Here is a 13,223-nt window from a genome sequence, read left to right as displayed (position 1 = left end):
AGAGCTGTTTTTCGAATGTAAGCAGGTTGAAGGGTGATGAAAGGTTGGAACTCTCGATTGGTGCAACTTACCATAGCTGTATAACGGTCATAGCAGACTTATCAACTCGGATAGGGATCAACACCGTATCGCCTTACGCGAGCTGTCATCGCCTTTCGCGCACTGTCAACCGTGAGGCGAGGGCGAGGCGTTTACTTTACGATCCCTTTCTGGGTTGATAAATTTGCTACGTCCTTTACTTGTATGTCAATTTAAAACCTGAAAAAAAAAAAAACTCAAAAGTCTGTTATTTTCAAATCAAAGTTTTTTAAGTAACTTCAAGGATATTCTGATTAGTTTCTGTTTTTGCAAAAGTAAAGTATTTGACGCAGAATGTGCACTTTGCAAAATGCGCACTTTTTTTTACAAACAAGAATAATAATAAAACGTTTGTATTAGTATAGAAAAGTGCGCATTTTCTAAATGCACATTCTTCATCATCCAGTTAACCACTCCACAGGTACTTCACTCTGTTCATGAACTTGCTGAACGACTGCAACGAGGTGGAATTGGCCGAGGGTCCGGGACGGTTGGAGCCGTTACGCACTGCTACCATCCAGGCAATGTCCAATCTACTGAGCGCTAACATCGACTCGGGACTTATGCATAGCATCGGTAAGTTATCATGTCATTTATACCCGTATTCTCAAACATTACTATCAGGTCTCACAGTGCGTGTGGACACGGTCCCAAAAACGTATTGCTAGACAATACTTGAGTAGCGGAGTGACACACACGAACCAATCACAGAGCTTTATTCAATGCTGTGCGTTCGACTTCGCATAGCGTTGCTGCTTCACTCAAGCAAGCATCTCTTGTGAATACGGGTGTTAGATTAGTAAAACCTAGATAGATGGCTATCTATCTTTGTCTCACTTTAGAAGAAGCGCTTGTATGAAGGCTTTCATACAAGCGCTTCTTCCAAAGTGAGACAAAAATCGTTGCGAAGTGTTTGACGTTGTCACCTGTCAAAACCTATACTCGGCTTACTCGTCGTTATAACTGTTTCTAAAGTCCGGTCGCCGATTACATAGAATTTCGTCCAATGACTCCATGCTACCCATCCTTATCGCTCGCGCGTAATTATATTGCTGTCGCGACTGCGACGGGCGGCCGCAGTGAGTGTGCGAGTGCGACAGCAACATAATTACTCGCGAGCGATAAGGATGGGTAGCTTGGGATCATTTGACGAAATTCTACGAGCTCGGCCACCGGACTTTAACCCAAATTCCTCTACAGACCTAGGCTACCACCGCGACCTGCAGACCAGGGCAGCGTTCATGGAAGTCCTGACGAAGATCCTGCACCAAGGGACAGAGTTCGACACCCTGGCGGAAACCGTCTTGGCAGACCGGTTCGAACAGCTGGTGCAGTTGGTCACCATGATTTCTGATAAGGTAAGAAGTACTTTTTATTATTCTATACTGTGCATCGATTTTAAAAGTTAATAAATTATGTATAAAGCTAAGCGTCCACATGTCGGTATCGTACGCATCTGACGTATCGCACGCAACGGATCGTAGTATTATTTATATGGAAACTCATATAAGTGCGTCCACCTGTCCGCATCGTACGCATCGCACACCCGATATGATGTGTTTTGTACGATGCGTCCGTTGCGTACGATACCGACAAGTGGACGCTAGCTTAAATAAACACTTTAGTAAATCATATAATTTATGAAAAATTTGTATTGAAATCTTACTGGGAACAAAAAAGTTACTAGTGTTTAAACTTTGTATGGAAATAGCTGAGCGTGACGTCAAATATCTCCCGCCCATAGTAACTTCACAGTAGATAAATCAAACAGTACGGAAGCTTCATACAAACGCTCGAAATCAGACTCACGCACACAGACGCACGCTTTACACGAGCTCTAAGCGAACCTCGCAGTCCATCCGTCGCGAGTGTCGCGCGCGTTGTGTTTTTAATAATAATTTTATTGCATGCACTGTCCGCTGTATTTTTAAAAACATGCCACGAGTGTATTGCGTAGTATACGGCTGCTCGAACTCGGCATGTTTAAAACCAGAACTTTCATTTTTTAAACTTCGTAATAATTCTGAATTGTAAAAATGATTAAATATTACTTTTTAAATAAAATGCTTACATCTGATTTTGTAATAGTTCTTTTTAAATTACGTAATTACGCTTTTTAACAATTTATGTGTTCTATTTGATAAAGTAATTTGCTCCGCACGCTTTTGTACTAAGTGATGAACTGTATTTAAAATGAGGCAATAGGTATGTGAAAGTAAATATCCGGTATTTTATTTATGAGAATAGATCTTCTACCGGCCTCTAATAGTACTTAATCAATTTATTCGATTATGTATTCGATCATTATAGAATAATTAACGTTTTATTTTTTTGTTAACTACTTAGTCAATTAATTTATTCCATTAGGAATTTGATAATTAAAAAACCTAAATAAACGTTTTAGTAAATAAGTAAGTAAGAACCTTATTAATTTTATAAAGATTAAGAGTGACACTCAGTTGAAGTGTAGGTATTTATCTCGCCGAAAGGGCTAAGTTTCCGTACTGCTTTAGCTCATATATATACTGTGGTAACTTGTATGGGACTCTGCATGTCGTTCTAACATGACCAATGACGTCATGAGATCTCTAACGTCTATATTATTATTTCGTAGGTATCTTTTGAAATTGTTAAAGAAAAGCACTGATTGATTTGATAATGAAGGCTTATGAAATGTGAGAAATAAAAACACCTTGCATATTCCCTATTACTAAATAGGGAGGGGAGTAGATTAAGGAGATAGAGGGATTTTAAAAGTCTCACATTTTTGTTTTCCAGGGTGAACTGCCAATCGCAATGGCCCTAGCCAACGTGGTCAGCACTTCTCAAATGGACGAACTGGCCCGCGTGTTCGTGACTCTGTTCGACGCTAAGCACCTACTTGCTCCGCTGTTGTGGAACATATTCTATAGAGAAGTCGAGGTAAGTGTGAATTTGATACCACTGTCAGTCTCAGTAGGATAGATGATGATTGATACCCGTTCGCGCTAAGTTTTCCGGTTTGTGGAATGCTTGGCCCCTCTCCCAACCGCGATTAAACGCAATTAGTTAGTGATTAAACGCAATTAATGTGTCTTATTTTTAAAAATACATTTTTATTAAATACACATTTTTTTATCAATAATAATAAATAAAAAATATTTTAAAATTAAATATAGTTATAGTTATAGACGCTTCCCTTTGAGTGACGTCATATCGCCAGCGGTAAACTTAAAGCGAACGGATAGTAGGTAAATTAAAGGGTGTGTGTTCGCGCCACGTCACGCATGTAACATCACTAAAGCCTGGTCCGTGAGCACGTAGAATCCCGTCCAATGACCCCAAGCTACCCATCCTTATCGCTCGCGCGTAATTATATTGCTGTCGCGACTGTGCGACGAGCGCCCGCAGTGAGTGTGCGAGCGCGTCAGCAACATAATTACGTGCGAGCGACAAGGATGGGCAGCTTGGGGTCATTGGACGGGATTCTACGTGCTCACGGACCAGGCTTTACGCCGCGCCACATCTCTAACGCCGCGCCACATCTCTAACGCCGCGCCACATCTCTAACGCCGCGTTGTCGCAATCACAGAAAGAACTCCGCACAGAGCTGATAGCCATTTTTGCTTGTATTTCACTACTGGAGTGAACTGCATATTATTATCTACTAGCGACCGCCCGCAACTTCGTACGCGTGGATCCCGTTTTACCCCCTTAGGGGTGGAGTTTCGTAAAATCCTTTCTTAGCTGATGCCTACGTCATAACATCTACCTGCATGTCAAAAGACAATGCCGGAAATTGGCGTCTTTTTAAAAAAAAAAAAAAAAGAAAAATAGTCACACTGTATGTTTAAACAAACAATACCATCCATTAAAGGCTCCAGACATCAGTATGGAGCAGAATCAGCGCAATAAAAAATAGCGCAATATTTTCTTGCAATTTCTTACAAAACGTGCGCGCAAAAATCAAATCATCAAACTTCTAATGCTCTAACTCAGTTCAGACTGAGTTTAGAGGTATACATGTCATAGTAAGTTTGGTTTATTACACTATTTTGTAATCAAAAAACAAAGTTTGGTCGATGGCCGCGCGAAAAAGAAAGGACGCCACCTTCCATACAAATTCTGGCATTGCCATTTCAGCCCGATCCGTCCAGTGGTTTGGGCTGTGCGTTGATAGATCACTATGTCAATCAGTCAGTCAGCATTGAGTTAATATCTTTAGATGTACCTAATTCTAAGGCGATTTCCCTTGTTGGCTTAGCCACAGAATAATAATAAGTACTACGTACAGAAGTTTTTCTTCGCGAAGGTATTCAAAAAAATGTATGCTCAATGTCATCAACAATATGGTGTAATTTAGCTTGTCTTAAGAGTCGAGCACCGTTTTGTTGACATACGTCAGTGATCGGTACTGTCTTGATGCCATAGGGCTGACTGCTACAAGAAGCTACTGTGTCGCCATCTAGCGCACCACACTTGCATTCACTGCTCTTCGCGGCAACGCGCAGCTACATGCGGCCGCCAGTTATATAGTGTAAGAGCTAGCACCTAAATATTTTATAACACACATAACTGTGACAATTTATTTCACGTGGGCGAAGCCAAAAAGCTAGTAAGAAATAAAAATTCAATTCAGTAGGTATTTCAAACCAAATTTTATTACATAAACAAACATTATACTAATTTCATTATGGGCCCTTAGTATGTGAAAACTGCAATTGACGATATTTCGCACTGTTTTCAATATTATGTATTACAGAACGTATGTGTGATGGGATGATATTTTCGAAAACACGATTAGAAAAAATTTTTCTCGAAAAAAAACATTTACCTCTGGATTTTTTTATAAAAGTTTAATATGACCGACATGACCGTGTTTTACAATAAAATTCCTATAAAATCACAAAGGTATCATGTTTGCCTCTTTGATTTCCTGGCTGTTTTAGATTTCAAAAACCTAAATATATTAATTTATTAACTTTCTGATAAAAATGTGAATGGCTCTTACGATGTCCCCCCCTTAAATCAAAATGTATTTATTTGGTCTATATGCCCATCATCACTACGTTATAATTATAAAAAAAAGTCGCTTTCCTGTCTGTCTGTCCCTATGTATGCTTAGATCTTTAAAACTATGCAACAGATTTTGATACGGTATTTAGGGTTCCGTAGCCAAATGGCAAAAACTGAACCCTTATAGATTCGTCATATAGTCTGTCTGAACATAGAACGTTTTTGTGCACTTTTTAAAATGAGTTAACCAAGTATATGGCTATTAGACTTGCACACGTCCGTCCGTTTTTTGTAGGATTAATATAATTAAGTAACATTTATTTTTTGCATTCGGCTCTTGGTCTAACCCAAACGAAACACGAACAACTAATGAACTAACAATGAACAAAGTTGATAAATTAGTAATATGTAAATAATGAATTTGTTTTACGAGCTGTCCCGGCGTACTTCGTACCGCAAATTAATATAAAGTTGTTTAAGTGATTTATAAAATCACAATATTAATTTTTGAAAGTAGGGTCATTGTGCTGGTTTTCTATCTAACTTCGGTTTTCGTCTATTTCACTGAGCTGCCATAAACACATGCGTAAAATTTGAATACAAAGTATTGTATTCACAGAAGGCAGTAGCCATCCCGCGCTAGTTTTGTTGCAATCTATAATGCCTAAGCAACAGTTCTACCTAAATCAAAATGTAATTTAAAAAGTAGTGAGTTCCAAAAAATTACGTAAATGCGCGGCCATACACCGGTCACCGGTACATTGCAAAAATCATCGCGCTAGAAAAAAAACGTGCTGACAGGAAAAATTTTTGGCACGTATGTCTAATTGATAGCATTATAAACACAATTTTAAGTGTTTATTAAACTTCTTCATACAAAATTAAATCTTAGATGACTAAGGGTCATTTTTTTAAAGCATAGCTCAGGTCATATAGCAGGCAAATCAACTCGGAAAGGGATCAACAACGTATCGCCTTTTGTGGCATGGAGGTAATAGTGGAGAGGAAATATAGACCTATACAAAAATTCGACAAATTAATGACAAACAGCTGTTTATCTCTTTCTAACTTACCCCTGGTGATGTATAAAAAAAAGAAATAGATAATGTTTGGTCAGTACTCATTCTGGCAACATTTTCATGTGACGTCACTAACTACCTGACTTGTGCCGAGTAGGTACCTACATACAAGATTTAAGAAAACAACATATTTATAGGCAATCAGCTGACAACTACACGCACACACACACACACACAAATACCTGTCAGCTGATTGCCTATATTGCGGCCATGTTGTTTTCTTAAATCGTGTATGTATTTATAATGCGTGTAAATGTGTGCGTAATGTACCGAGTACGTTTATTTTAAAGTTACGCCAAGTCCATGAGACATTGATATACGTCAGTGTTTTGCGAGCTGTCATTGCCCTTCGCGCACTGTCATCGGCGAGGCAAGGCGTTTACGTTACGGTGCGGATTGTGTGTGCGTTGCAGTATGGACTTTAGTTGACTGCCTTTATGAGCACTCGAACGACATAAAATAATATGATACATTTATGTAAGGGTATTTTAAGATCACAAAGTTGGCAACTCCGATAGTTGGACGAAAACCAGCGCAAAGACCCTATCCTGTTTGACACCTATAATAATTGACAATAGCTGGCTCGGCGAACTTCGGCAAACTAATGTGTGACGTGAAGTGCCAAATCGCGGAAAATGTCGGAAGAAATACATGAATTTGCATGAATTATCATGAATAACAATAACCACTTATTTACCTCTCAGTGTCTTCAGGCAACTTAAAAAAAGTACATTGTGTGTTTTTATTATTATTTAGGCAGTTAAATACTGCACAGTATTTTTTACACAGTATTTTTTTATTTTTTTCCATAATACAAGAGTACACGTGCGTGTGTCAATGCTCGCTCGTATCTCGTATGTGACGCCTTGTCGAATCGCCTCCTGTAGGTGGGCTATCGTGCGTGTTTTGTTTTCGATGTGAACTCGCGGAGATGAACAGGCCTGGCTTAGCTCCGGAAAAATGTGTGATTTGTGTTATCGATGAAAACGTTCAGAATAATTATACCATATTTTAGATGCTTCAAGCTGGCCGTACATGACGAGCCTTAGGTGTAAATTTTGTAAAATCCTTTCTTAGCAGATCTTTGCAGTCCTTTGAGTGGTTTGCACCCTTTGGTTTGTTTGAATTTCAATTTTACTGTCCTTGCGATAAAATCGTCTATCCTCCAACAGGTATCAGACTGTATGCAGACACTATTCCGCGGCAACTCGCTCGGCAGCAAGGTGATGGCGTTCTGCTTCAAGATATACGGCCATGAGTACCTTCAGGGCTTGCTGGAGCCATTGGTGTTGACGCTGTTGGATCAGTTTGATGGTCAGACTGATTTTAGCTTCGAAGTTGACCCCGCTAGGTGAGACTTTAGTTTCGAAGTAGACCTCTTAGTAAAATCTTCTAGAACTTGGCTTGACACGCTACCGAGTGTCTAGATGGATATAATATTTTATGATGACACTGCTAGACTAGTTTGATGGCCAGACTGATTTTAGCTTCGAAGTTGACCCTGCCAGGTAAGGCTATACACACTGAAATCCTAGTTTTAATTCAGTATAGATCGTGTCATCCACTCGGGCGCGCCCCAGCAATGTGTGGTCCCGGTCGCGCGGGGTGCGGGGAGTGTGGTCCGAGCAAGCCGTAAGGCATTACTGTAGTGTGCGTGTGCACTCATGGAGCATTTAGCGTGGACCGATAACACTCAAACATTCGCGGAAGAATGGTGGGGCGCGTTTTCGTTCTGCTTCAAGATATACGGCCGTGAGTACCTTCAGGGCTTGCTCGAGCCGCTGGTAGTGACGTTGTTGGACCAGTGTGATGGTCAGACCGACTTTAGCTTCGAAGTTGACCCTGCTAGGTAAGGCTCAACCTATTCTAAATCTAGTTTTAGTCTACGAGTATGTCTCTAAGGCTTTCTGGAGTCATTGGTGGTGACGTTGTTGGACCAGTTCGATGGTCAGACCGACTTTAGCTTCGAAGTTGACCCCGCTACGTAAGGCTAGACTTGTCTATGAAGCCGATGATGGTATTCCGTGCTCTCAATTCACATGTTTTGAGGCCTTCAGTTTAATTAATTTTCCTGATGTGTAAAAAAAGACCCATAATGTGGATAGAACATTTTAATGGTGCAGCTATTCCGGACAACTCTGGTGCATAGATTTTGATGAAAATATAAGCGATTCAATATTCATTAAGACAAACGCGTGATCACTGTTTCAAATCTGATTTAGTTTGTAATCCCTCTGACATATGCATCTCCCAAACTATTGGGTATTTCAGTTTTATGTGGAGTACCAACATACAAATATTCTCTATCTATCTAAGGGCTACCTTTTTTATTATCTTTGACGTTCATGAGTACTGGTCTAAATTGAATAAATATTTTTGATTTGATTTGATTTATCTATCTTCCAGACTGGATCCGAGCCAAGATATCGAAGTGAACCGCACCAACCTGATCGAACTCACAAAAGAAGTATTCGATCGCATCGTCAACTCTGCGGACAAATTCCCTCCGCAGTTGAGGAGCATGTGCCACTGTCTTTACCAGGTATTTAAAAGATGGGAAGAGAGAGTATAAAAGAGAGAGTAATGCCTGTTTTCACCATCAATCCCTAATTTTAAGTGACCCATATGAAAACAAGATTCCTGTTATGTTTTACCATTGGAGTAACTTAAAAATTAGGGACTGATGGTGAAAATGGGCATCAGAAATAAGGGGACAGGGACAGAACAAGATGGAGACGAGGGAAGCATTAGACTTAAGGCTGATTTACAGGTATTAAGTAGATAAGTAGGTAGCTAAGTTTTAACTTAATTTTTCGGGTAAGATGGTGGGCGGGGCTTGTCACTTGACACGTTTTGACAAGCAGTTTCATATCTTGATGTTTAGATAGAGATTTAAAGTTAAGTTAAAATTTAGTTACCTACTAGCCTACTTAACACGTGTAAATCGAGTAAACTCCTGCATCATTGTCAATAGTATTTTATATTTTATCCACAGGTACTCAGCAAGCGTTTCGCTCAGTTCCCACAGACAAGCGTGGGTGCTGTTGGCACCGTTTTATTCTTGAGATTCATCAATCCAGCTATTGGTAAGTAAATAAATAATTGTCTAAAAAAATCTACTGCCTCAAGTATAGACCCCATAAGCTTTCCCTTAAGGTTCCGTCAAACCAACGCGATCACACGCGATCAACCTTTAGCGTGCAACTGTTTTGACAGCTAAGTTACTGCCCGCATGTAGTCGTTTCTTGTGATCTTCATTACGTTGTAGGAACACATGTAGTATGAAAGGTGTATGTCAGCGATTTTGAATGTTTTTAGTTAGTTTTGAGTCAGATAAATAAGCGTAGGTATTCACAACATTTTCATACAGTCATTAATTTAGGCACACTTACACGCGTGTATTAAATAAGAGTTACAATAATAAACGTACAACGTCGTTGGTCCACCGAGTGAAAGACCTGCCTATACCACGCCACTCGATTACTTTTCTACCCTAACAGCCAAACTGGGACAAGCTTGACCTTCATTGGTTGGGTTATTGGCGGTCAATCTGTAGATCCTGGCTACACAGGAGTTGCAGCGGTGGGAACGAGAGGTGGGAATAGTCCCGTACCCCAACGGCTATCAGTTTTATGAACTACTAGCTTTCCGCCCGCGGCTTTGCCGCGTGGTATTTTGTTTTTATCCCTGTTTCAAAAACTGGGATAAAATCTATCCTATGTCCTTTCCTCAAACTATCTCTATGTCAAATTTCATCAAAATCGCTTCAGTGGTTTAGGCGTGAAAGCGTGACAGACAGACAGACAGAGTTACTTTCGCATTTATAATATTAGTATAGATTTTAATATACTCCTTTTTTTAACAGTGTCTCCTCAAGAAATGGGCATCGTCAGCCGTCCCGTGCCAGCGAAACTGAAGCGAGGCCTGATGCTGATGTCTAAGATACTTCAGAACATCGCGAACCACGTGGAATTCTCTAAAGAGCAACACATGCTGCCTTTCAACGACTTCCTGCGGGCGCACTTTGAGACTGGACGAAAGTAAGTCAAATAATGTTTAATAGTAGGCCTTTTAAGGGCACTTATAACATGTCCTAGCCCTATCACTGCTTCGGGAGAACAATTTAGCCTATTGCTGAGAAGAAGCAGTGCAAGAAAATCAATAACCTTTGTCAGTAAGGCAAAGCTTCATCATCAACAACATTTTTTTATCCACAATAAGCATAATCTTTACTTACATCTCGCATGACGGAAAGTGATAAAATGCCGAAGGTGGAAACGAGCTTCACCCGGAATCCTTAACTACAGACTTAACTATAAATACCTCCAACTGTCGGAACATAATGTTGTTAACATTGTTGTTATGTTACTCCCCATCGCTATCTGAAGCAAGGCCTCCCGACGCTCATGTTTTCTTTATGCAGAATAAGGCAGGTATTTGAGTGCAATCAAACCTCATGTTAAGTGAAATACAGACATATGATGGAATACCTGCCCAGCAAATGCCCATTCACACTCGGCTTGGCTATTATCTTTAATTCAATAATTGTATTTCAGGTTCTTCATCCAAATAGCCTCAGACTGCGAGAGCGTGGATCAAACATCCCACAACCTGTCCTTCATTACGGATGCTAACGTGGTTGCCCTACACAGACTGCTATGGAACCATCAGGAGAGAATAGGGGACTATCTCTCTTGCAGCAGAGACCATAAGGCAGTAGGACGGAGGCCTTTTGATAAGGTACGTCTTAAGTTGTTCTCCATAAGTGTCATTTGTGCTAAGACTAGCTAGGGAACCACTAGGAGAGAAAGAGCGTGGACCAAACATCCCACAACCTGTCTATTATAACCGACGCTAATGTGGTCGAGCTACACAGACTGCTATGGAACCATCAGGAGAGAATAGGGGATTATCTCTCTTGCAGTAGACCATAAGGCAGTGGGGCGGAGGCCCTTTGACAAGGTACGTCTTAAGTTGTACTTAAGTACAAGTTACGTACTTATCTTGTGGTTCCCTAGCTAGTCTTAGCACAAATAACCCATTTGTGCTAAGACTAGCAAGGGAACCACTAGGAGAGAGTAAGAGCATGGCTCAAACATACCACAACCTGTCCTTCATAACGGATGCCAACGTAGTCGCCCTACACAGACTGCTATGGAACCATCAGGAGAGAATAGGGGACTACCTCTCTTGCAGTAGAGACCATAAGGCGGTGGGACGGAGGCCTTTTGACAAGGTACGTCTTAAGTTGTACCCTATAAGTGTCATTTGAGCTAAGACCAGCTAGGGAACCACTAGGAGAGAGAGAGCATAGACCAAACATCTCACAACTTGTCCTTCATAACCGATGCCAACGTCGTCGCCCTACACAGACTGCTATGGAACCATCAGGAGAGAATAGGAGACTATCTCTCTTGCAGTAGAGACGGTAGGACGGAGGCCTTTTGATAAGGTAATGCTTTTGAAAGACAATAAGTAAATTACTTTTCTACAAATTGAATGAAACATGATTATTCAGAATATTTTATCTAAAAATATTTTTTCTTTTCAGATGGCAACTCTCCTTGCATACCTGGGACCACCAGAGCACAAGCCCGTAGAATCTAGGCAAGTTTATTTATTAATTTAGTTGTCTCAATTTACACATTGAGAAAATATTTAGAAATTTTTAAGTTTAAGAGTGATTCATTCTCATCATCTACACTAATATTATAAAGAGGAAAACTTTGTATGTTTGGTTGGTTGTTTGGTTGTAATGAATAGGCTCAAAAACTACTAGACCGTTTTTAAAGATTCTTTCACCATTCGAAAACTACATTATCCACGAGTAACTGCTGTCTTTCCCGAAAACTATAATCCGGGCCTATTCAAGGCGAGAGTGAATAGGCACTTACAGGGCAGATATGTACAATCCTAGACTGCATCTCACTTAACATCAGGTGCGATTGTGGTCAAATACCTGCCTTGTTATGCATAAAAAAAAGAGTAACATAGGCTAAATTTTATTTTCGAAAAAAATAGGGTTTCGTAAAATATGTAGGCTATACAACTTGTTCACCAATACCATAATTTGCCAAATCAAGCCATCAATCATGGATACACAATACACTGATACTTTAGAAGGCTCTCGGCTCATGGCGTTCTATCTCGCGGCCAACGTTCGAATGCCTCATAGGAATATATTTTTGTTATCCCGTACGACTCCCCGCGTTCCTCAGGTGTAATTTGATAGCCAAATCAGCGTTTATCCTTTCGTTGCTAACAGATGTATAATGTAGTCCACGCAGGCGAAGCCGCAGGCGGAAAGCTAGTATTTAATAAAGAAGGCTATAGATATAGCAATTAACTCAGTAGGTAGTTAATATTAATAAGTACTTTCGTGTCCGTTGTGGTACTGTCACCGCTCATTACTGCATGAACCTACTCAGTTATGTGCTATACTTGGCCCTCGAAATAATAACTATTGACAAAAAACATTTCATTTTGTTCTGTCCTGTGACATTTATCAAATACCTCTTCCTACAGTTCCGGCTTACTCTTCTCATCATACGCCCGCTGGTCCTCCATCGACATGTCCTCGACCAACTTCGAGGAGTTCATAGTGAAGCACAACATGCACGAGAAGGAAGAGTTCAAGAGCATCAAGAGCCTGAACATATTCTACCAGGCGGGCACCAGCAAGCTGGGCAACCCCGTGTTCTACTTCATCTCTAGGAGATACAAGTGAGTACCAGTACAGGATAATAATACACTACGTACAGAAAGTTTAAAAAAATATCTACTCCATGTCGTCAAAATGGTGTAATTTACCTTGTCTGAGAGTCGGGCACCGTTTCGTTGACATACGTCAGCGATCGGCACTGTGCCGATGCGATAGGGCTGACAGCTACAAAAAGTTTTGTGTCGCCATCTAGCGCACCACACGCGTTTAGCATCAGCGATCGTCGATTTAGTTTTTTAGAAGCTGAATGTAGCAACCACACATTTGATGAAGTTGCGAATTACGATTCTGCATCGTACAGTCAGACAACAGGATCACCCCCACTCTTCCCGTGGATGTCGTAAGAGGCG

General features: G+C 40.5%; 1 protein-coding gene across 1 annotated transcript in view; it reads left to right on the top strand.

The window, feature by feature from the left end:
• Nucleotides 1-13,223, top strand: part of LOC135085613 (neurofibromin-like) — a 90,424-nt gene that overhangs the window by 48,321 nt on the left and 28,880 nt on the right. The window contains exons 30-39 of the mRNA XM_063980389.1: nt 500-654; nt 1,279-1,436; nt 2,857-3,000; nt 7,325-7,503; nt 8,559-8,694; nt 9,148-9,238; nt 10,018-10,192; nt 10,709-10,892; nt 11,704-11,759; nt 12,678-12,875. Coding sequence (XP_063836459.1) covers nt 500-654; nt 1,279-1,436; nt 2,857-3,000; nt 7,325-7,503; nt 8,559-8,694; nt 9,148-9,238; nt 10,018-10,192; nt 10,709-10,892; nt 11,704-11,759; nt 12,678-12,875 — 1,476 coding nt within the window. The remainder of the gene's footprint in view (nt 1-499; nt 655-1,278; nt 1,437-2,856; nt 3,001-7,324; nt 7,504-8,558; nt 8,695-9,147; nt 9,239-10,017; nt 10,193-10,708; nt 10,893-11,703; nt 11,760-12,677; nt 12,876-13,223) is intronic.

Source organism: Ostrinia nubilalis, chromosome 29, assembly GCF_963855985.1.
Source record: "Ostrinia nubilalis chromosome 29, ilOstNubi1.1, whole genome shotgun sequence".
In the NCBI taxonomy this organism is placed as follows: Eukaryota; Metazoa; Arthropoda; class Insecta; order Lepidoptera; family Crambidae; genus Ostrinia; species Ostrinia nubilalis.
Note: the sequence above shows the minus strand (reverse complement) of the source record. Positions and strands in the feature narration are given on the sequence as shown.